Genomic DNA, 21,976 nt, shown 5'->3' on the forward strand with positions numbered 1-21,976 from the left:
TTCTCTAATAATTAGTGATGTTGAGCATCTTTTCATGTGCTTCGTGGCCGTCTGTATGTCTTCTTTGGAGAAATGTCTATTTAGGTCTTCTGCCCATTTTTGGATTGGGGTGTTTGTTTCTTTGATATTGAGCTGAATGAGCTGTTTATATATTTTGGAGATTAATCCTTTGTCCGTTGATTCATTTGCAAATATTTTCTCCCATTCTGAGGGTTGTCTTTTCGTCTTGTTTATGGTTTCCTTTGCTGTGCAAAAGCTTTGAAGTTTCATTAGGTCCCACTTGTTTATTTTTGTTTTTATTTCCATTACTCTAGGAGGTGGATCAAAAAAGATCTTGCTGTGATTTATGTCAAAGAGTGTTCTTCCTATGTTTTCCTCTAAGAGTTTTATAGTGTCCAGTCTTATATTTAGGTCTCTAATCCATTTTGAGTTTATTTTTGTGTATGGTGTTAGGGAGTATTCTAATTTCATTCTTTTACATGTAGCTGTCCAGTTTTCCCAGCACCACTTATTGAAGAGACTGTCTTTTCTCCATTGTATATCTTTGCCTCCTTTGTCATAGATTAGTAGACCATAGGTGCGTGGGTTAATCTCTGGGCTTTCTATCTTGTTCCATTGATCTATGTTTCTGTTTTTGTGCCAGTACCATATTGTCTGGATTACTGTAGCTTTGTAGTATAGTCTGAAGTCAGGGAGTCTGATTCCTCCAGCTCCATTTTTTTGCCTCAAGACTCCTTTGGCTATTTGGGGTCTTTTGTGTCTCCATACAAATTTTAAGATGATTTGTTCTAGCTCCATAAAAAATGCCATTGGTAATTTGATAGGGATTGCATTGAATCTGTAGATTGCTTTGGGTAGTATACTCATTTTCACAATGTTGATTCTTCCAATCCAAGAACATGGTATATCTCTCCATCTGTTGGTATCATCTTTAATTTCTTTCATCAGTGTCTTATAGTTTTCTGCATACAGGTCTTGGTCTCCCTAGGTAGGTTTATTCCTAGGTATTTTATTCTTTTTGTTGCAATGGTAAATGGGAGTGTTTCCATAATTTCTCTTTCAGATTTTTCATCATTAGTGTATAGGAATGCAAGAGATTTCTGTGCATTAATTTTGTAACCTGCAACTTTACCATATTCATTAATTAGCTCTTGCAGTTTTCTGGTGGCAGTTTTAGGATTCTCTATGTATAGTATCATGTCATTCGCAAACAGTGACAGCTTTACTTCTTCTTTTCCAATTTGTATTCCTTTTATTTCTTTTTCTTCTCTGATTGCCGTGGCTAGGACTTCCAGAACTATGTTGAATAATAGTGGTGAGAGTGGACATCCTTGTCTCGTTCCTGATCTTAGAGGAAATGCTTTCAGTTTTTCACCATTGAGAATGATGTTTGCTGTGGGTTTGTCATATATGGCCTTTATTATGTTGAGGTAGGTTCCCTCTATGCCCACTTTCTGGAGAGTTTTTATCATAAATGGGTGTTGAATTTTGTCAAAAGCTTTTTCTGCATCTATTGAGATGATCATATGGTTTTTATTCTTCAATTTGTTAATATGGTGTATCACATTGATTGATTTGCGTATATTGAAGAATCCTTGCATCCCTGGGATAAATCCCACTTGATCGTGGTGTATGATCCTTTTAATGTGTTGTTGGATTCTGTTTGCTAGTATTTTGTTGAGGATTTTTGCATCTATATTCATCAGTGATATTGGTCTGTAATTTTCTTTTTTTGTAGTGTCTTTGTCTGGTTTTGGTATCAGGGTGATGGTGGCCTCATAGAATGAGTTTGGGAGTGTTCCTTCCTCTGCAATTTTTTGGAAGAGTTTGAGAAGGATGGGTGTTAGCTCTTCTCTAAATGTTTGATAGAATTCACCTGTGAAGCCATCTGGTCCTGGACTTTTGTTTGTTGGAAGATTTTTAATCACAGTTTCAATTTCATTACTTGTGATTGGTCTGTTCATATTTTCTGTTTCTTCCTGATTCAGTCTTGGAAGGTTATACCTTTCTAAGAATTTGTCCATTTCCTCCAGGTTGTCCATTTTATTGGCATAAAGTTGCTTGTAGTAGTCTCTTAGGATGTTTTGTATTTCTGCGGTGTCTGTTGTAACTTCTCCTTTTTCATTTCTGATTTTATTGATTTGAGTCCTCTCCCTCTTTTTCTTGATGAGTCTGGCTAATGGCTTATCAATTTTGTTTATCTTCTCAAAGAACCAACTTTTAGTTTTATTGATCTTTGCTATTGTTTTCTTTGTTTCTATTTCATTTATTTCTGCTCTGATCTTTATGATTTCTTTCCTTCTGCTAACTTTGGGTTTTGTTTGTTCTTCTTTCTCTAGTTTCTTTAGGTGTAAGGTTAGATTGTTTACTTGAGATTTTTCTTGTTTCTTTAGGTAGGCTTGTATAGCTATAAACTTCCCTCTTAGAACTGCTTTTGCTGCATCCCATAGGTTTTGGGTCGTCGTGTTTTCATTGTCATTTGTCTCTAGGTATTTTTTTATTTCCTGTTTGATTTCTTCAGTGATCTCTTGGTTATTTAGTAACGTATTGTTTAGCCTCCATGTGTTTGTCTTTTTTACGTTTTTTTCCCTGTAATTCATTTCTAATCTCATAGCGTTGTGGTCAGAAAAGATGCTTGATATGATTTCAATTTTCTTAAATTTACTGAGGCTTGATTTGTGACCCAAGATGTGATCTATCCTGGAGAATGTTCCGTGTGCACTTGAGAAGAAAGTGTAATCTGCTGTTTTTGAGAAGAACGTGTAATCTGCTGTTTTTGGATGGAATGTCCTATATATATCAATTAAATCTATCTGGTCTATTGTGTCATTTAAAGCTTCTGTTTCCTTATTTATTTTCATTTTGGATGATCTGTCCATTGGTGTAAGTGAGGTGTTAAAGTCCCCCACTATTATTGTGTTACTGTCGATTTCCTCTTTCATAGCTGTTAGCAGTTGCCTTATGTATTGAGGTGCTCCTATGTTGGGTGCATATATATTTATAATTGTTATATCTTCTTCTTGGATTGATCCCTGGATCATTATGTAGTGTCCTTCCTTGTCTCTTGTAACATTCTTTATTTTAAAGTCTATTTTATCTGATATGAGTATAGCTACTCCAGCTTTCTTTTGATTTCCATTTGCATGGAATATCTTTTTCCATCCCCTCACTTTCAGTCTGTATGTGTCCCTAGGTCTGAAGTGGGTCTCTTGTAGACAGCATATATATGGGTCTTGTTTTTGTATCCATTCAGCCAGTCTATGTCTTTTGGTTGGGGCATTTAATCCATTCACGTTTAAGGTAATTATCGATATGTATGTTCCTATGACCATTTTCTTAATTGTTTTGGGTTTGTTTTTGTAGGTCCTTTTCTTCTCTTGTGTTTCCCACTTAGAGAAGTTCCTTTAGCATTTGTTGTAGAGCTGGTTTGGTGGTGCTGAATTCTCTTAGCTTTTGCTTGTCTGTAAAGCTTTTGATTTCTCCATCAAATCTAAATGAGATCCTTGCTGGGTAGAGTAATCTTGGTTGTAGGTTCTTCCCTTTCATCACTTTAAGTATATCATGCCACTCCCTTCTGGCTTGCAGAGTTTCTGCTGAGAAATCAGCTGTTAACCTTATGGGAGTTCCCTTGTATGGTATTTGTCGTTTTTCCCTTGCTGCTTTCAGTAATTTTTCTTTGTCTTTAATTTTTGCCACTTTGATTGCTATGTGTCTCGGCATGTTTCTCCTTGGGTTTATTCTGTATGGGACTCTCTGCGCTTCCTGGACTTGGGTGGCTATTTCCTTTCCCATGTTAGGGAAGTTTTCGACTATAATCTCTTCAAATATTTTCTCTGGTCCTTTCTCTCTCTCTTCTCCTTCTGGGACCCCTATAATGCGAATGTTGTTGCGTTTAATGTTGTCCCAGAGGTCTCTTAGGCTGTCTTCAATTCTTTTCATTCTTTTTTCTTTAGTCTGTTCCGCAGCAGTGAATTCCACCATTCTGTCTTCCAGGTCACTTATCCGTTCTTCTGCCTCAGTTATTCTGCTATTGATTCCTTCTAGGGTAGTTTTCATTTCAGTTATTGTATTGGTCATCTCTGTTTGTTTGTTCTTTAATTCTTCTAGGTCTTTGTTAATCATTTCTTGCATCTTCTCAATCTTTGCCTCCATTCTTATTCCGAGGTCCTGGATCATCTTCACTATCATTATTCTGAATTCTTTTTCTGGAAGGTTGCCTATCTCCACTTCATTTAGTTGTTTTTCTGGGGTTTTTTCTTGTTCCTTCATCTGGTACATAGCCCTCTGCCTTTTCATCTTCTCTGTCTTTCTGTAACTGTGGTTTTTGGTCCACAGGCTGCAGGATTGTAGTTTTTCTTGCTTCTGCTGTCTGCCCTCTGGTGTTTGAGGCTATCTAAGAGGCTTGATGGGAGGCTCTGGTGGTGGGTAGAGCTGACTGTTGCTGTGGTGGTCAGAGCTCAGTAAAACCTTAATCCACTTGACTGTTGATGGGTGGGGCTGGGTTCCCTCCCTGTTGCTGTGGCGGTCAGAGCTCAGTAAAACCTTAATCCACTTGACTGTTGATGGGTGGGGCTGGGTTCCCTCCCTGTTGGTTGTTTTGCCTGAGGCAACCCAACACTGGAGCCTACCCGTGCTCTTTGGTGGGGTTAATGGGAGACTCTGGGAGGGCTCACGCCAAGGAGAACTTCCCAGGACCTCTGCTGCCAGTGTCCTTATCCCCACGGTGAAATAGAGCCACCACTTGCCTCTGCAGGAGACCCCCCAACACCAGCAGGTACGTCTGGTTCAGTTTCCCCCAGGGTCACTGCTCCTTCCCCTGGGTCCCGATGCACACATTACTTTGTGTGTGCCCTCCAAGAGTGGGGTCTCTGTTTCCCCCAGTCCTGTCACAGTCCTGCAATCAATTCCCACTAGACTTCAAAGTCTGATTCTCTAGGAATTCCTCCTCCCGTTGCCGGACCCCCAGGTTGGGAAGCCTGACGTGGGGCTCAGAACCTTCACTCCAGTGGGTGGACTTCTGTGGTATAAGTGTTCGCCAGTCTGTGAGTCACCCACCCAGCAGTTATGGGATTTAATTTTACTCTGATTGCGCCCCTCCTACTGTCTCACTGTGGCTTCTCCTCTGTCCTTGGACGTGGGGTATCCTCCTTGGTGAAGTCCAGGGTCTTCCTGTCAATGATTGTCCAGCAGCCAGTTGTGATTCTGGTGCTCTCGCAAGAGGGAGTGAGAGCACGTCCTTCTACTCCGCCATCTTGGTTAATCTCCTCCGGTACCTAATTGTTTATCATTATTACCCATTACCAAGACTAGTAGGATACCTTTAAATCCTCTCATGATGATGAGCCAGTAGCATTATATTTGAAAACAGCAGTCTTAGGCTATAGGTTTATGCAGTCAAGAAGAATAAAACATAGTATATTTCTTTCACTTAAAAAGCAAAGCTAAGAATATGCTAATAATTAAGCAATGCTATAGAATTTCTAATATGCTTCATGGTTTTTAAATTGTATATCTCTTTGCAACTCATAATACGGAATAAAGACCAGTCACCCCACTATAAAAATATGTTTTAGAAAGAGAAAAAAGGACAAATAGAAAAATGAGGAAAAGACATGTCCAGACAGTTCACACACAAAAAGGAAATACAAATGGCCCACATACATACAAAAAGATGGTCAGTCTCACTGATAGTGAGAAGAAAAAAATCATTGAATCCATTTTTACTGATCAAATTGGTAACACTCTAACAGTTTGATTACACCATTGTTCAGCAAACCTTTGGGAAATGGGAATTCTCATACCTTCTGGTGTTATTGCATTGATAAAATAATATAACCATGTAGAGGGAAATTTGGCAATATGTATTCAAGTTAAGAATGCAATTAGACCTTTAACCAAGCAGTCTCACTTCTGGGAATTTATTCTATAGAAAATCGATACACATATGAAATGACTTAAGTCTCAAAAAACTAAAAATAGAATTACCATATGACCCAGCAATCCCACTCCTGGGTATATATCCAAAAAAACCAAAGACACTAATTTGAAAAGATACATGCACCCCAACCTTCACAGCAGCGTAACTTACAGTTGCCAGCTTATAGGAGCAACCTAAGTGTCCATCAGCAGATGAATGGATAAAGAAGATGTGGTGTATACACACACACACACACACACACACACACACACACACACAATGGAACACTACTGAGCCATAAAAAAGAATGAAATTTTGCCATTTGTAGCAACCTGGATGGACCTAGAGATTATCTAAGGCAGACAGAGAAAGACTAATATCATACAATATCATTTATATGTGGATTCTAAAAAAATGATACAAATGAACTTATTTACCAAACAGAAAGACTCACAAACATAGAAAATAAACTTATGGTTACCTAGGGGAGAGGTAGGGAAGGGATAAATTAGGAGTTTGGGATTAGCAAATTAGTAGTTTATATAAACTACTATATATAAAATAGATAAGCAACAAGGACCTACTGTATAGCACAGGGAACTATATTCAATATCTTGTGATAACCTATAGTGGAAAAGAATCTGAAAAAAAAAAATATATGTATGCATATATATAACTGAATCACTTTGCTGTACACCTGAAACTAACACAACATTGTAAATCAACTATACTTCAATAAAAAAAATTTTAAGTAGGAATATAACCAACGTTTTGTAATAACTGTAAACCTAGTGTAACCTTTAAAAATTGTATAAAAATTTTAAAAAATAGAGTATTCTGGACATTAAAAAAATGACTTAAGATTGTATTTGATAATTCTGAGGAAAGGAACTAAGTAGATAGGACATGGGTAGGAAAGGAGAGTTAATTTTCACCATCATCCTTTTGAAGTTTGAATCGTTTGAATTACCTGTTTAACAAATTGATTTTAAAATGTTTGCTTTTTTCTTCCCCAGGGCTTTCCATCTCTACATTGGGTTCCTTTTATCCCCCCTACTTTTTCTTATCCTTCCATTGCTTTTCATAAGCTTTGTTCTTTTGTACTGAAAAGTGATTTTTGATGTCTTGTCAATTAGTTAAAATGCCCTCTTTCTGTCACATGGTCTACCCAGCTTGTGTTTGGGTTTGATCTTCAGCTGTCTGTTTAATCTTCCTCTCTATATTAGATAAGGGGGCCTAGTTCAGAGGCAGAGCTGTTTGAGTTGCTGGAGGCTTTCTGTAGGCCGGTCTTGAAACTAATAGCTAGAAGTTCAAGAGCTAGAATACAGAGGACTCCATTTCCACCCCCCCCCATCCATTTAAATTTTATGTAACTCTGAATGAGATCATTTTAGTTTTCAAATTGCCCTTATTTGGGGATTGTAAGCACCACTTATCTTGTTTTATTTATTTCAGGCAAGAGTGTGTACCCCAGTGGCTACCCCACAGCCAACTCCTCCTCTCTCACCTTCATCACCTCCTGAGGAGCGTGTGTGGGTAAAAACTCCGGATTCTTCTCCCTATGTTTCAGATCATGATGTAGCTTTTCCCATGAAAGAAATATTTGCTGAAGAAGGTAGAAACCTTATTTCTATAACTCAGTTTTAATTTTAGCAACTATTAAATAAAATATCATGGTTTGTTTTATGAGTCTTTATAGATTCGTATACACATACCTGTTGCTTACTAGGTTCTAGTTAAGTCATTTTTTCTTACAAGGAAACTAAGGGGTTGGTTACCACTTTTTTTTTTTTTTTTTTTTTTTTTTTTTTTTTTTTTTTTAATGAGGATCTTGAATCAGATGCGTATGTTTTTGATTGATTGATTGATTGATTGATTTTGGCTGTGTTGGGTCTTCGTCTCTGTGCGAGGGCTTTCTCCAGTTGTGGCAAGCGGGGGCCACTCTTCATCGCGATGCGCGGGCCTCTCTCGTTGCGGAGCACAGGCTCCAGACGCGCAGGCTCAGCAGTTGTGGCTCACGGGCCTAGTCGCTCCGCGGCATGTGGGATCTTCCCAGGCCAGGGCTCGAACCCATGTCCCCTGCATTAGCAGGCAGATTCTCAACCACTGCGCCACCAGGGAAGCCCTGGTTACCACTTTTTAAAGTATATAATCTAGTAGACATTCAGACTATTTTAAGTTCATGGTGATGTTGAAAGTGATGTCTTTTCAAGGTTATTTTTTGTACTTTACTAAATTAATTTGGAGTTTTCCCATTAATGGCCATCATTATTATTATTAATTCTTGTTGCCATTATTTGTATGCCAAAATGTTAAACAACGTATCTTGCCTTCCTGTGGAATTCTTATTGACTTTTTTTTGCTTTTACAAAAAACCTTTAGGAAATAATATGCCTCCCATCACACTTGTTAATACTCCAACCGTTACCCCTGCAACTACACCTCCTCCCGCAGCAGCTCTTACCCCAACTTTGTCAGAGACTTCTGTTGATAAATTGAAGATGCCAAGCCCAGAGCTTCCCAAGCCATGGAGTAATGGAGACCTGCCACTGGAAGAAGAGAATCCCAGCTCTCTTCAAGAAGAACTTCACCCGAGAGCTATGTAAATGACAATATATTCATTTTTAGTAACTATACATTTCTTCTTATGTTGACTTAGGTGACCCATTGAAAACATCAGAAATGATAAATGAAGGTTGATAAACCACAAGCTAATCTATACTTTAGTAGGAAGAAGTTTCATAAATTTTATGTTTTTAAAATTTTTACCAGATTTATTTATACTTTCAGTTCTCTTCTTTTAAAATAAAATTTTGGGGGAAACAGATTAAAATAAAGATATCTATAATATTGTTAATAAAAGAGAAGAAGATTTTTCCCCAGTGTGAATCTTCATTTACTATGATCAGTTAACTTTTATATTACCACATATCCCTATGTAGATTTATTTTAGAGATGGTAGAACTTTCAAGATGGTCTGTGATTAAAGCATGAAGATGATTTTGGAAAAATAAATCTTGTTGGCTAATTATAGTAGTTCAGATTATAGAAATATATAGATATATCTATATATTGATATAGAAATATGTCTAAAGGAGACATAGTACTTTTGAATCTATTTTTTATATAAAAATTAATATAGGCCTTCACCGATGTAATACATTCAAACTATGTCTCTTTCTTCTTAGTGTAATGTCTGTGGCCAAGGATGAAGAACCTGAGAGCATGGACTTCCCTGCTCAGCCTGCACCTCCAGAGCCAGTTCCCCTTATGCCGCTTCCTGCTGGCCCCAAGGCCCCTTCCCCCATACAGATGCCAAGTTCAGATTCATCAACAGTGGAGAGTACCTTGAGCGTTACTGCCACTGAAACTGAAACCTTAGATAGACCCATCTCTGAAGGAGAGGTTTTATTTAATTGTGGTCAAAAAGTGGCTCCTAAGAGTAAGTTAATTTTGTATCAATTGATTTCACTGGTTAGCGTATGATAATTCCTAAGTAATACTTTTCTGTCTAAAGTGTTTTTACTTAATTTTCAAGATTTAACAGGGTATAGTAGAAAGAATATGGACTCTGCAAGTTAACTTTTCTACACCTTAACCTCAGAATGTAAAATCTCCCTCATAAATCCCACCCTCCAGAAATAATATCACTGTTGAAAGTTTGGGGTATACCCTTCCAGTCTTTTTTTTTCTATGCATATATAGACACCTAAATACATTTGTATGTATATATATTTTTACCTTTTAAGTAGTATCATATTATACATATTGTTTTGAAATCTGAATTTTTTAACCTTAAATATGTTATAGACATTTTTCTATATTAATATGTATAGCCCTACCTCTTTTTTTTAGTGGCTGGGTAGTCTGCTAAAACAGTGCCATAGTGGTGGGGATTTAGATTGTTTTCAGTGTTTTCATACTATACATAACTCTCCACTGACCATCCTTGCACATATATTTACTTATCTTTGTGAACTTCCATAACTGATAACTTCCTTAGAATACATGCCTAGAAGTGGAATTGCTGAGTCAGAGTATGCACCTTTAAAATAGCAATACATAGGGAATTCCCTGGCGGTCCAGTGGTTAGGACTCCATGCTCTCACTGCCAGGGGCCTGGGTTCAGTCCCTGTTTGGGGAACTAAAAAATCCCACAAGCCACACGGCGTGGCCAAAAAAATAAAATAAAATAGCAATACATTGCCAACATGCTCTCCAGAAAGGTGAATTGGTTTTTAATTTTAATCAGTTTTTAATTATATCAGTAGTATATAGGAATGCGTCTTTTTAATTTCATGGTTACAGTTGATGTTTAATAGCCCTTTTTAATTTCTGACAAGCTGGTAAGTGAAACAAAAATCTCATCTTTGTTATAAAATGTGCTTTTCAAAGGCCTAGTGAGATTGAATAACTTGTGGATTATGATTTATGAACTTTGCCAGTATTTTTATTGTATAAGTTTTAAGTGTAATATTCTATGGCTTTATGGTGAGATTATTTACTAAATTTATGTTTCTTCTTTTTTCCAAATTTTTGCATTTTAATTTCTAGTTTTAGGAGATGAAGGACTGTATCTGACAAACCTAAATGATAGCTTATCCAGTACTCTGCATGATGCCCTTGAAATGGTAAGAAGTGATTGACTCCACATTGAATTCTGAGATGAAGAATACTCTGATGAACTTGTTGCCACTGATCAGGGTTTCTTCTCAAATATTTGAGTTATAGTCATAAAATTTAATAAAATATCCATGAAGGAATTTAAGGTTTCTTACACATGTCATTATCATATTTATACATTTCATTATCATAATTGTGAGAATGAGTAGAAAACTGTTGTTAACCCCTGTGGCTCCAGTAGTTGAAAAATGCAGTTAATGTAATTAGGTGATGAAAATCTAACTCAAGGCACATTGTCACCTGGATATGTTGCCTTTACGGTGTTTCAGGCAGGACCTTAGCTGTTGAAACCAACTCTCTTATAATACGTTTGTAATTTATCCCTAATCGTGATTATAATTCTTTACGCTAAAAAATAATTGAATTTAGTGGCTTTAAAAAAAAAATACTGGGACTTCCCTGGTGGTCCAGTGGGTAAGACTCCGTGCTCCCAATACAGGGGGCCCGGGTTCAATCCCTGGGGAACTGTGGGGTCAGGGAACTAGATCCCACATGCATGCTGCAACTAAGAGTCCGCATGCCGCAACTAAGAAGTCCACATGCCGCAACTAAGAAGTCCACATGCCGCAACTAAGACCTGGCGCAGCCAAAATAAATAAATAAGTAAAGATTTTAAAAAATAATAAAAAAAAAAATACTGAAATAGGACCCAAGGGTACTAACACTCCTAGTTATTATCTAGCTTTATGGAAGAAAAATTCGCATTTAAAAATATATATCTTAACATATATAATATATCAACATGTATAATATATTATATATAAAAATACTATACAGAAATGATAATAGGGATTTTCTTTTGAAAATTATTAAGGAATAGAAATCTTTATGTTTTATGTTTTCAAACAACCTAAGCAAGGAAGGGTAGTTGTGCTCAACTTTCATCTACATTCATCCATAGCCTTTGCTAAGCATTGCTATTATTGTTGCTCTTTAAAAAAAAACTTATTTGATAATTTTTGACATATGTGTATATCTGTAAAGCCATTACCACAGTTAATGTAATGAACATATTCATCATCCATCACTCCCAAATCTTTCCTCAGGCCCTTTTGTAATCCCTCCTTCTCATCTCTCTCATCATTCCTCTCATTCTCTATACCTCTCCCAGTAACCACTGATCTATTTTCTGTAACTATAGATTAGTTTGCATTTCTAGATGTATGTAAATGGAATCACGTGGCATGCAGTCTTTTTTTTTTTTGGTCTGATTGCTTTAACTCAGCATAATTATTTTGAGATTTATCTGTGTTATACTTTGTATCATAGTTCATTCCTTACTATTGCTGAGCAGTGCTCTATTGTATGGATTTGCCACAATTTGCCTATTCACCTGTTGATGGACATTTGGGTTCATTTCCAGTTGGGGGCTATTACAAATAAAGCTGCTATGAAGACTTGTGTACAAGTCTTTGTATTGACATATGCTTTCATTTCTCTCTGGCAAATATCTAGGGTGGAATGGATGGATAATATGGTAGTTATATCTTAATCTTTAAGAAAAGCTGTTTAGGGCTTCCCTGGTGGCTCAATGGTTAAGAATCCGCCTGCCAATGCAGGGGACACGGGTTTGAGCCCTGGTCCGGGAAGATCCCACATGCCGCGGAGCAACTAAGTCCATGTGCCACAATTACTGAGCCTGCGCTCTAGAGCCCACGAGCCACAACTGCTGAAGCCCGCATGCCTAGAGCCTGTGCTCCACTACAAGAGAAGCCACCGCATCAAGAAGCCCACGCACCGCAACGAAGAGTAGCCCCCCCTCGCTGCAACTAGAGGAAGCCTGTGCTCAGCAATGAAGACCCAATGCAGCCAAAAATAAATAAATTAAAAAAGAAAAAAGAAAAGCTGTTTAAATGGATCTGCCAAAATTTTGCATAGACTTTTTCCTTCTATGTTTTATATTACTATAAATATTTTTGAGCTTTGCTCAGGACATGGTTAAGTACTTAGAGACAATTTTACCCTTTTGAGTCTTGCTTTTAAGATTTGTTAGGCAGTACCAGAACAGTACTCAATCTAGGGCTATTTATCCCCCGCTATGGAGAGAAGACAGTTCTATGTACTCTACCCAGTGCCTCGTTAATGAGGTTTTCCAGCCTGGCTAGTGGGAACAACCATTATCCAGGCCCTGTGTGAGCATCAGGCACTGTTATATCCAATCCCTTCTCAGGTGCTCGTTCCTCCAGCCTCATGTAATTGTCTCCAAAGCATCTGCTGAGTAGTACTCAGCTTAACACTCAAAGGGGATCTTCTGCAGATTTCCAGAGTTTTCTCCCTCTGCAGCTTTCACTTTTCTAGCAGTCTGTCTTATGAACTCTAGCTGTCTTGGCCTCCCTGGAGTTTCAGCTCCACCTTCTCAGCTTAGGCTCCTGTGCCACAGCCTGGGAACTCACAGACAGTAAGCTGGAGCAGGCATAGGGTTCTTCTGACTTGTTTTTCATTTCTCAGGGATCGCTGTCTTTTGTTACCTGATGTTCCATGTCTTGAAATGCAGTTTTTCACATACTTTGTCCATTTTTTAGTTGTTTCAAGGTGGTGGGTGTATCTGGTCCTTATTACTCCACCTTGACTGGAAGTTTTAGAAGTCTAGTTGCATTTTTATCTTTCCATTTGTATCATTATATAAGATCATGATGAAAAAAGAAAGAGATTGGTGTACTTTTGAAACATCATGCCCTTCTATCCCCTTACAATCATAATGCTAGAAATTTCTTTTTTTTCTTTCTTTTTGGCCGTGCCACGCAGCTTGTGGGATCTCAGTTCCATGACCAGGGATTGAACCTGGGCCACAGCAATGAAAGCCCAGAATCCTAACCACTAGGCCACCAGGGAACTCCCTAGAAATTTCTTTAAAGCAGCCTATTCAAGTGATATAAACTAGGACTGTATATTAAATTCACCAGTGGAGCTTTTAAAAATATGCATCCTGCCCCCACCCTCTGATATGTTGATTCAGGAGGTCATGAGGGTTATATGGTATGCATGCATGTGTATGGGCGGTTAGAAGCCTAAACCTGTATATTTTAAAAAAGCATCCCAAAAGATGATGCTCATCCTTTGTCAAAAATAGTTAACTACTCATTTTACTTTGCGTTGAATGAGGTTAAATCACTTGTTTGTGTCACATAGCTATATAGTGATAGATCCACAACTCTTTTTATATGGATACATGATAATTTGCCTTTCATCTTAAGCTATCAACTTAAGCTAAAAACTGTAAATTTCGAGTTCTAATAGGAGCTATCTGAATCCTAAAGCTTGAGTTGCAAGCAGCTGGGTGTGTGTGTCCGATGTTTGTCAAGTCCAACAAACAAAAAGCAAAAGATGCCATGTAGCATCTTTACGCTATTAAAGACACAGTAGGGTAAAGATGCCAAATCTGGAGATTCATATATTCAAGTAATAAAATGTGTTAAAACAATTTGCTTTACTATATGTAGGAGTATGAAATAATTAATGAAGGAGAGTTTTGATAAGATTTGAATGGGGCAGTTACCTTTCTAACAGTAATTATTTATTACAAGTAATTGATTGAGTCTGTTCTGAAGAGAGTGGAAATCACTTTTATAAAATAATATGGGGGGGAAGCATAAAGGAGAAGTCTTTATTTTCGGAGAAGCATTACACTAACATTTGGCTTACTTAATATGTCATTAGGGCATTTTTATCCATTCTTAGAACTTTATCATGGTGCCAAAGCACATTTAAGTTTGTTTAAATAGCTGAACTGAACCAGGACTAAATTATAACATCTTTCTTTTTTTACATTTGAAACTAAACTTTAATTTTGATATTTTTACTAAGCCTAAATCAGATATGCTACAAATTCATGCTAAAGTCACATGCAGAAGTACAGTCTTGAAAAAGACTAACTTTGCAGTTATGTACCAGTAGGTATTTATCTGTGTACACCTCAGGGATAAAGACTTGTACTGCAGAGTTAAACTTTATTTCATTAAATGTAAGATACTTAAGTAAAAAAAAATACTATTAATGGAGTTTAAAATCATGTTAATCCTTGTATTTACAAGGGAATCCAGTTTTCTGACTCTCTGGCCCACACTGTCCTTCATTTTCGGGACTGGTCTGTTTTGAGGCACCAAGAAGTCTAAGCTGGGTCTTCCAGCTAGGGCTTTCAGTACCTGCTCCCTAGCGAGTACTGGAGGTCAGCGCAAAGGCAAATGGACAATCAAAGGTCTATAGTGCCTCAGCGTATTTCTGCAGTTTTTCATTTCTGCCTGCGGTCCAGGTCGCACCACTGCTGCGGTGCTTTGCCCCCATTGCCACACTGGGGGCGCGGCTTTGTGTGCTGCTTCAACATGAAGCAGGAAACCATGTGAGCCAAAAACTTGATGACACTGTATAAAACGTTAATGAATCATTGTAACTCAATCACATGGGACGAAGGGTCCAACTTTCATATGCTTTTATAGTAAATCTCTAGTTTAAATGTAACCCAATTATTTTATACTGTTATTTACATTTGAGGCAAAAATAAAGGGTTTTTAGTATAGTTGAATGGAAGTGAGATCTAAATGATGATAAAGAGTCCATCTTCTTTCTGTAAAGTGCTAATATGACCATGTTCATGATGACTGTTAAGTTTTATTAATCATAAATTATGAAAAATGTAACTGATAGATTAATTTTTGTTTTTCTATTGTATTGTCTTTATATTTTACTTAGGAAGATGATCCTCCCAGCGAAGGACAAGTGATTAGGATGCCCCATAAAGAAATTCATGCTGATGCAATTCTTTCTCTTCTTGCTAAACAAAACCAGGAATCGTTAGTTTCACAGCAAATGGTCTATCATTCAGAGGTATTTTTTAACCTTAATTTTTTTTTCTGTTAGATCTAAATACAGGAAAAAGATAACAAAAGTATTCCTACTTTTAGTTAAAGCACTCTAATACTTCAGCTTACTCAGGGATCAGCCTTGCAGTAACTTTAACCTAGAACCATAGAGTTATGAGTTTTACAGCTGAAAGGAATTTAGGCCATCTGTTCCAACTCTCTTATTCTATAGATGAAAAAAACTGAAGCCCTTTTAAATGATTTGTGAGGATCGTTCATTCATTCTTTCTTTCTTTCTGCAACCATTTACTGAGTATCTACTATATGCCAGACACAACCTCCGAAAAGGTACAAAGATGAATGAGGCAGGGTCCCTACCTTTAAGCAGCTTACAGTCCTATAGGGAGAAAAGAGCTTAAGCAATGACTCTACCGTGCAGTAACTGATCAAATAGCTGGAGAAGTAGATTGAACAATATGATCGTAAAGAACCTTGTAGGCCATGGTAAGGCTTGGACACTACGGAGCCCCTTAAGATATTTTTGGGCGAGGGAGTCACAGGCTGAGATATTTAGGAAGACATATGGAGCCATGGACAAGTGAGGGAAAGATAGAGGTTTGTCAGAACACCACTGGGGTAGTCCAGAATGAGAACATGAACAAAGGCAGTTAAGTAGAAATAGAAAGGAGAGAGATTTAAATTTAAGAGTACTGATTGGCAGTAATTGGTCACTGGTTAAGGGAAGTTGTGGTTGTGTAGTTGTTGGCTTAGAAAAGCAGAGAGAAGAGTGCCAAGTATTGTGGGGAAGGTAATGAATTTGATCTGAAACATTAAGTTTAAGGTGCTTAAGGAAATTCCAGGTGGAAATGTACAGTGTAGTTGCTCAGGCTGGTTGATGATAGAGGTGGGACTAGGATTCTTGATTCTATTTAGTATTCTTTCTATTGTATTTGGTTGTCTTTGCTTGAACAGGTGTGAAACTGGCTTTAGATGAGCTGAAGATCTGAAGACTACACAGAATCCAAGGAGATGGCTGGCTTTATTTTCTATTAATTTTTATCTTAAAAATTTTAATTCTTAGGAAAGGTAGAAGAAAAAAGATATGGAACTTAGTAATGGAAAAAATGGAAATTTAACTTACTCCTTCTTATTGAAAAATGACTGAATTTTCTGCAACTTTACTTAGCTATTGACCAAAAATTGATTTCACTGGAAAGATACTAGTTGTGATGGCTGTTGCTAAACTCAAGAAAGTACTCTCATAGCTGTAGAAACCATGCTGCTTAGTATAGAAACCAGTAGGCTGAGAGAGAAAGAGGAGAGAGAAAATGAGACAAACAAATGGCACAAAAAATGGTAGAAAATAGTAGAAATGTCAGTGTAGTTTAAAAGTTCCACTAACTAATCCTTCTTTCCTTCATTTTGGAAATCAGTAATATTGGTTCATTTATTCATTTGATGCTCAGACTTTTCCATCTTTTTAATGCTGGGAAATTTCTCTCACTACTTTTTCAATTTTTTTCTTCCTCTCATTTTTTCCCCCTCTGGCTAGAACTGTTATTTCCAGATATTAACGCTTCTGCTTCTGTTTGTTTTATCTCTTAGGCTTTCTATGTCTTCATTCTTTCCTACTCTCTTCTGGGAGAGTTCTTCAATCTGATCTGCCAACCACTAAGTTGTTCTTTAGCCTACTATTTATCTGATTTATTATATTTTTCATATTTGATAGTCTTACTTAGTTCTTTTTTTTGAATGATTTTTTGTTTCACATTGTTAATATCTTTCTTTGTTCCTTGTGTGTATGTGTATGATTAATGTTTTTCACTTTTTTTTTAAACACTAATTGATTCCTCATATATCTGTTTCTTTCTTTCTTTTTTTTTTTTAACATCTTTATTGGAGTATAATTGCTTTACAATGGTGTGTTAGTTTCTGCTTTATAAGAGTATCTGTTTCTTTTGGTATATGAACTCATGTTCCGGGGCCGGGGGCCTGGGGTGGCGGCTGTGGGAATAAGCTATTCTGTGAGAATTCGTATTGGGTAAGGACTAAAATCGGGCCATAGTCTGTTCCTGTGAATATAAGAAGAGAGGAGGAGATGAGCCCCAGGGATGGGCGTCTCAGGCAGCACAGAACCACTATTGATCGTGGCCACTGCTGTTTGCTGGTACTCTACCGTTCAGTGTTTCTGCTGGTTGTTGTGTCTTTAAAACCCTTAGGAAGAAGTTTCTTTGGGAAGTTTTGTATTCCTGTCCTGGGGTGAAGAAGGGAGAGAGTGAAGGAATGAATGCGCATGGGTTTCTGGTCAGATGTCACCTGTAACTTTTCACCCCAGCTGGGCCTTCATGCTCCCTGATGTTACTCTGGGGTACTAGTATCTGCAGCCCAGATTGTTACCAAGATCCTTATGGTTAAGGGACAAGCAGTGATGATCTCAAGTTAGTGAGGGAAAAAGGGAATGGCAGCAGCACTTTGTTCCAATCTTTCTTCTCACTAAACCTCCTCTAGCGACCCTCCTCCTCAGGATGCAGCCCCTTTCTTCCCACACACACCAGGTCAAGCTAGCCGTCAGTCTTTCTCAGTGGTTTTTCACAATTTTTACTTAGTTCTCAGAATCCTGGTTTCTTCCCACTTATGTAGTTACTACAGCATTGTTTTGGGGACAGGGAGCTGGCAGCCTTTGTTAGTTTGCCATCTTGGCTAGACCAGAAGCCCAGAAGTTGGAAGTTTATCCTTTCCAGATCTTTTTCTAAGCACCTGAACATTTGCATATGTGTGTGGTTGTGTGTGTTTGTGTGTGGTCATGTGTGGATAATTTTGAGGTATGTGTATGTGTTTTTCTGCCATCTGATTCTTAAAATTTAACTATAAATCCTAAAGATCCACCATATCCTTTTTATCTACCATGTAGTATACCCTAGTTTAATTATTCTACTACTGAAGGATTTTTAGATTGGTTCCAATTTTTTTTTCTCTCCAAACTGTAATAAGAATAAAATCCTTTTTACATTATGAGGAATTGCCTTTCTGTAGAAGATAATGAGGGGTGGAATTACTCAAAAGGCATGAGCATTTATAATTTAAATGGACACTAATAAATTGCTTTTCAACCATGTGAGATTCCTTTCCAACACCACATATGATATTTTTAATCTTAAATTTTTGCCAGTCTGATTAACAGTGACATTTAGTGCGTTATCCTACGTTTACAGAACTATCAAACATTTGTTTTGTTTGTAATAAGAACTTGTAGTAATGATACATTTGTAAGTTAAAATATTGCTTTGGTAAGAAAATAGTAACCATTCTTTGTGCTTAAAACTCTTTGCCCAGAGGGAGCATCAGGTCAGTGAGAGTAGTCTGATGACAAAACTGCAATTTGTACATTTATGTGGATGGGCCAGGTGTACTACTAGAAATCATAGGTAGCCTAACTTAGAATTGACATGAGTCTGAGCTTTGAGTATAATATAAGAATGATAACTGCTTATGAGTACGAGAGCATTTTGTGAATAGGGAAGCTAAATCTTCAGTAGGGTCATAGAGTATTAAGGTGTTAAGTAGTTCAGCAGTTACAAGTACCTTAAAAAATTGGTTCATAACAGAGAAGGTACTGTATATTGCACAACATTTATATGGTAGTGGCAGAGTAATATAGGCACTGTGAAATATTTCTAGTTAGTTTCTAGGGAAAATGTATCTGCTGTCATTCTAAACTTTGCCCAAGAATCTCCAAGGGTTTTATATTAATTGCAAGACAATCTTTTTCTGTTTTAAAGGATGTTGAGCAACTGATATTCTTAAAGAAAAGTCAGATTACAGGATAAGGGGAGCTACAAATCTGTAGAGGATAATTAGGGCAAATTGTAGAAAATCTTGAATGATGAGCTAAACAGTTAGATTTTATTTTGTAATCAACAGAGTCATCAAAGATGTTTCAGCAGTGATTTTTTCATATATTCTAGTAAAAAAAAAACCCCACTTGGTTGAAATTAAACTCCTTTTAATAAAAAACATGAGAACTTTCATATACTGGAATTTTTATTCAGTTCTTGATTAGCAAACTCATTAATTAGAATATCTCCAAGTCACAAGAGGTGCTAGTGATTAGGGCATATTATTTTTAATATCAAAAGAAAATAGAAGTCATCATCTTTTTGGTTTTTATTTATTTCATATATTTGATAAAGAAACATATTCATACTTTTTGTACATTTTCATCAGTTGTTTTATTATAAAGTTCACACTAACAACTTCAGCCAATTTTCATTCATAAAGAACAAGAGGTGAATTTTCTATTCTTCTAATTAAGCTGTATGAACAATGTATAATGTGTGCCAGCATTTAGTGTTTTAAATAATAACATTTTTCCGGTGTGTTTTATTGTTGTCTAATTTGGAGGTTGAAGAAAACAGATAATGGGTATTTAACTTCATAAGAAATAAGATATGGAGAACAAAGCCTGCACTTAGATATCTTATTAAACTAACTTTCCTGTAGTGTGTATGTGACATAATAAGGACTTCCTAAAATAGCTTTCAAGCAGTCATGTGGTCTGCATCATGATACATTTGACAAATATTTCTTGTTTTGACTTGATTTTAATGTAATGTTTGTAACAATGGTTTCTACTTTTTACAGGACTTGGAAAACAGTGTAGGTGAACTTAGTGAAGGACAAAGGCCCAGGCTGACAGCAGCAGCAGAGAACATCTTAATGGGACGTTCCGCCTATATGCAGCAGCCTGTAACTAACGCAGAGTCTTCAGATCAAAGATGTGCTCCTAAGCCATTATCTCAGCAGTGTGACACAGTTACAGGTATACACCAAAATATTGCTTCTTGAGGTATTGTCTGTTAGAATATTCACTTCGAATCCCATCATACTTTTTTGGTACTGTTTCCATGTTGAATGCTGTATTCTGTTTTGTATTATAATCTACAGTAGTGTTCCTAATCTGAATTAAGAAAAGCATAACTATTTTTAGGTAGGGGCTTACAAAATTTCCTTATTAAAAGGGGTATTCATAATTGAAAAGTTTGATAATGACTTTTTCTATGGTATTTATAGCAGTATTTCCCCAAAGTGTTGGTCTGTGAATCACTGGATGGGGCATGAGATAATTTTGGTAATATGCGTGTGTCCACCTAAAATTTTTTAATAGTGATGTATTTATTTTAATATATACTGGAAAAATATAACCAGCACATCACAACTGTGACATAACAGATCTTGCGTAGGACAATGTTAAATTAGGTAGTACTGTAGAAGTTCACTCTTCTGACTCAGTGCTCAGTGTACTCAGGACTGTTTTGGAATTTTATTAACTAAACTTTCTGCTGTAACACTTTGGGAATAAGAGTAGAAAAGAGAATACCAATTTCTAGCATATGTAGTTGATTTTCATTATCTATAGTACTTATGTCCTATAGAGTCACCAGAAACATTGAATTAGCAAATACTGAGCCACTGCCTCTAGGGGAAATACAAGGTTAGGTTCCTGTGAGCCTCTGATTATAACCTTTTTGACAGTGATCAATACATAACTTTGTTTTATGTGTGTTTCTATTTAAGGACACTTATTTAATACATATTGTTGATTCATTAACATTGAATCTCACGGCCAACAGCACTTAACTCATTCCTGAATGACACTTATCTAACACATATATTTTTTCTGTAAGGCCCATCGCAGCCTTCTTGCACTTAGGTACACTAGAGAGCACTTCTGCACTATGTTTGGGGGCCATTTTAAACACCCACAAAATCACCAACAAAACGTTCAAAAATGTGAAAAATGTGTCACTAAATAGACAGTGAAAAAGAACACTTGTTCACGGTGTAAGAGCTGATAAGAAAGCAGAGCAGTACCGTGTTCATCTTCATCTGCTGAAGTGTGTGTAGGGTGATTCAGGTTTCTGCTGCTCTACACGTGTCCACAAATGACTGCGAACGTGCTGTGAGTATTGATTTCAGGGTTACAAATAAATTTTATCAGATAGGTGAATTTGCAAAAATGGAATCTTCAGATTAATGATGATCAACTATATTCTCATTTATTGATTTTCTCATGCCCATTGCTGCATTCTCTTAAATGAAAAGAACTTCTGGAGGTATGCAGATTTGCCAGAAGTTAGAAGAGGAGATGCCGGAAGTTAGAAAAAGATTGGCACAGAGTATGAGCAAACACCTTATCATTCAGAACTGAGAGACATTCAAGACTGAATTTTCTATGGGAATAAATGTAAATTAATATTTGAGTTATTTATTTTATGTACATAGTAAGAGTATTAGTTTTTTTACGTTTTTAAAAATTAGGATTCAAAGTGGCATTAAAATATGACTTCTATATTTGTATCCAGCTAACCGTGCAGAGTGCAATTAAATAGAATTGACACTAGATGGCTCTCGCAGATCACTTGAGAGCTGCTTGGTACTTGGCGAACAAAGAGGTACTTGTCAAATTGTTACAGAAAATAAAAATAAATAAATAATAAATGTTACAGAATAAAATCCATGAGGATATATCCTGTTTAGCCCCTCCTTATACCCTGGTATCACCTAGCAGATTACCTATAGT

The 21,976-nt window shown here is 36.8% G+C and overlaps 1 protein-coding gene across 9 annotated transcripts in view; it reads left to right on the forward strand.

Moving 5' to 3' along the window:
- Positions 1–21,976, forward strand: part of KIAA0586 (KIAA0586 ortholog) — a 117,645-nt gene that overhangs the window by 54,961 nt on the left and 40,708 nt on the right. For 8 of the 9 annotated variants that reach the window (XM_057544076.1, XM_057544079.1, XM_007192935.3 and 5 more), the window contains 6 exons: positions 7,373–7,532; positions 8,300–8,519; positions 9,106–9,359; positions 10,472–10,548; positions 15,287–15,421; positions 20,038–20,215. In XM_057544076.1, the coding sequence (XP_057400059.1) occupies positions 7,373–7,532; positions 8,300–8,519; positions 9,106–9,359; positions 10,472–10,548; positions 15,287–15,421; positions 20,038–20,215 (1,024 nt within the window). The remainder of the gene's footprint in view (positions 1–7,372; positions 7,533–8,299; positions 8,520–9,105; positions 9,360–10,471; positions 10,549–15,286; positions 15,422–20,037; positions 20,216–21,976) is intronic. The other variant, XM_057544078.1, reaches the window with a different exon arrangement.

This window comes from Balaenoptera acutorostrata, chromosome 3 (assembly GCF_949987535.1).
Source record: "Balaenoptera acutorostrata chromosome 3, mBalAcu1.1, whole genome shotgun sequence".
In the NCBI taxonomy this organism is placed as follows: domain Eukaryota; kingdom Metazoa; phylum Chordata; class Mammalia; order Artiodactyla; family Balaenopteridae; genus Balaenoptera; species Balaenoptera acutorostrata.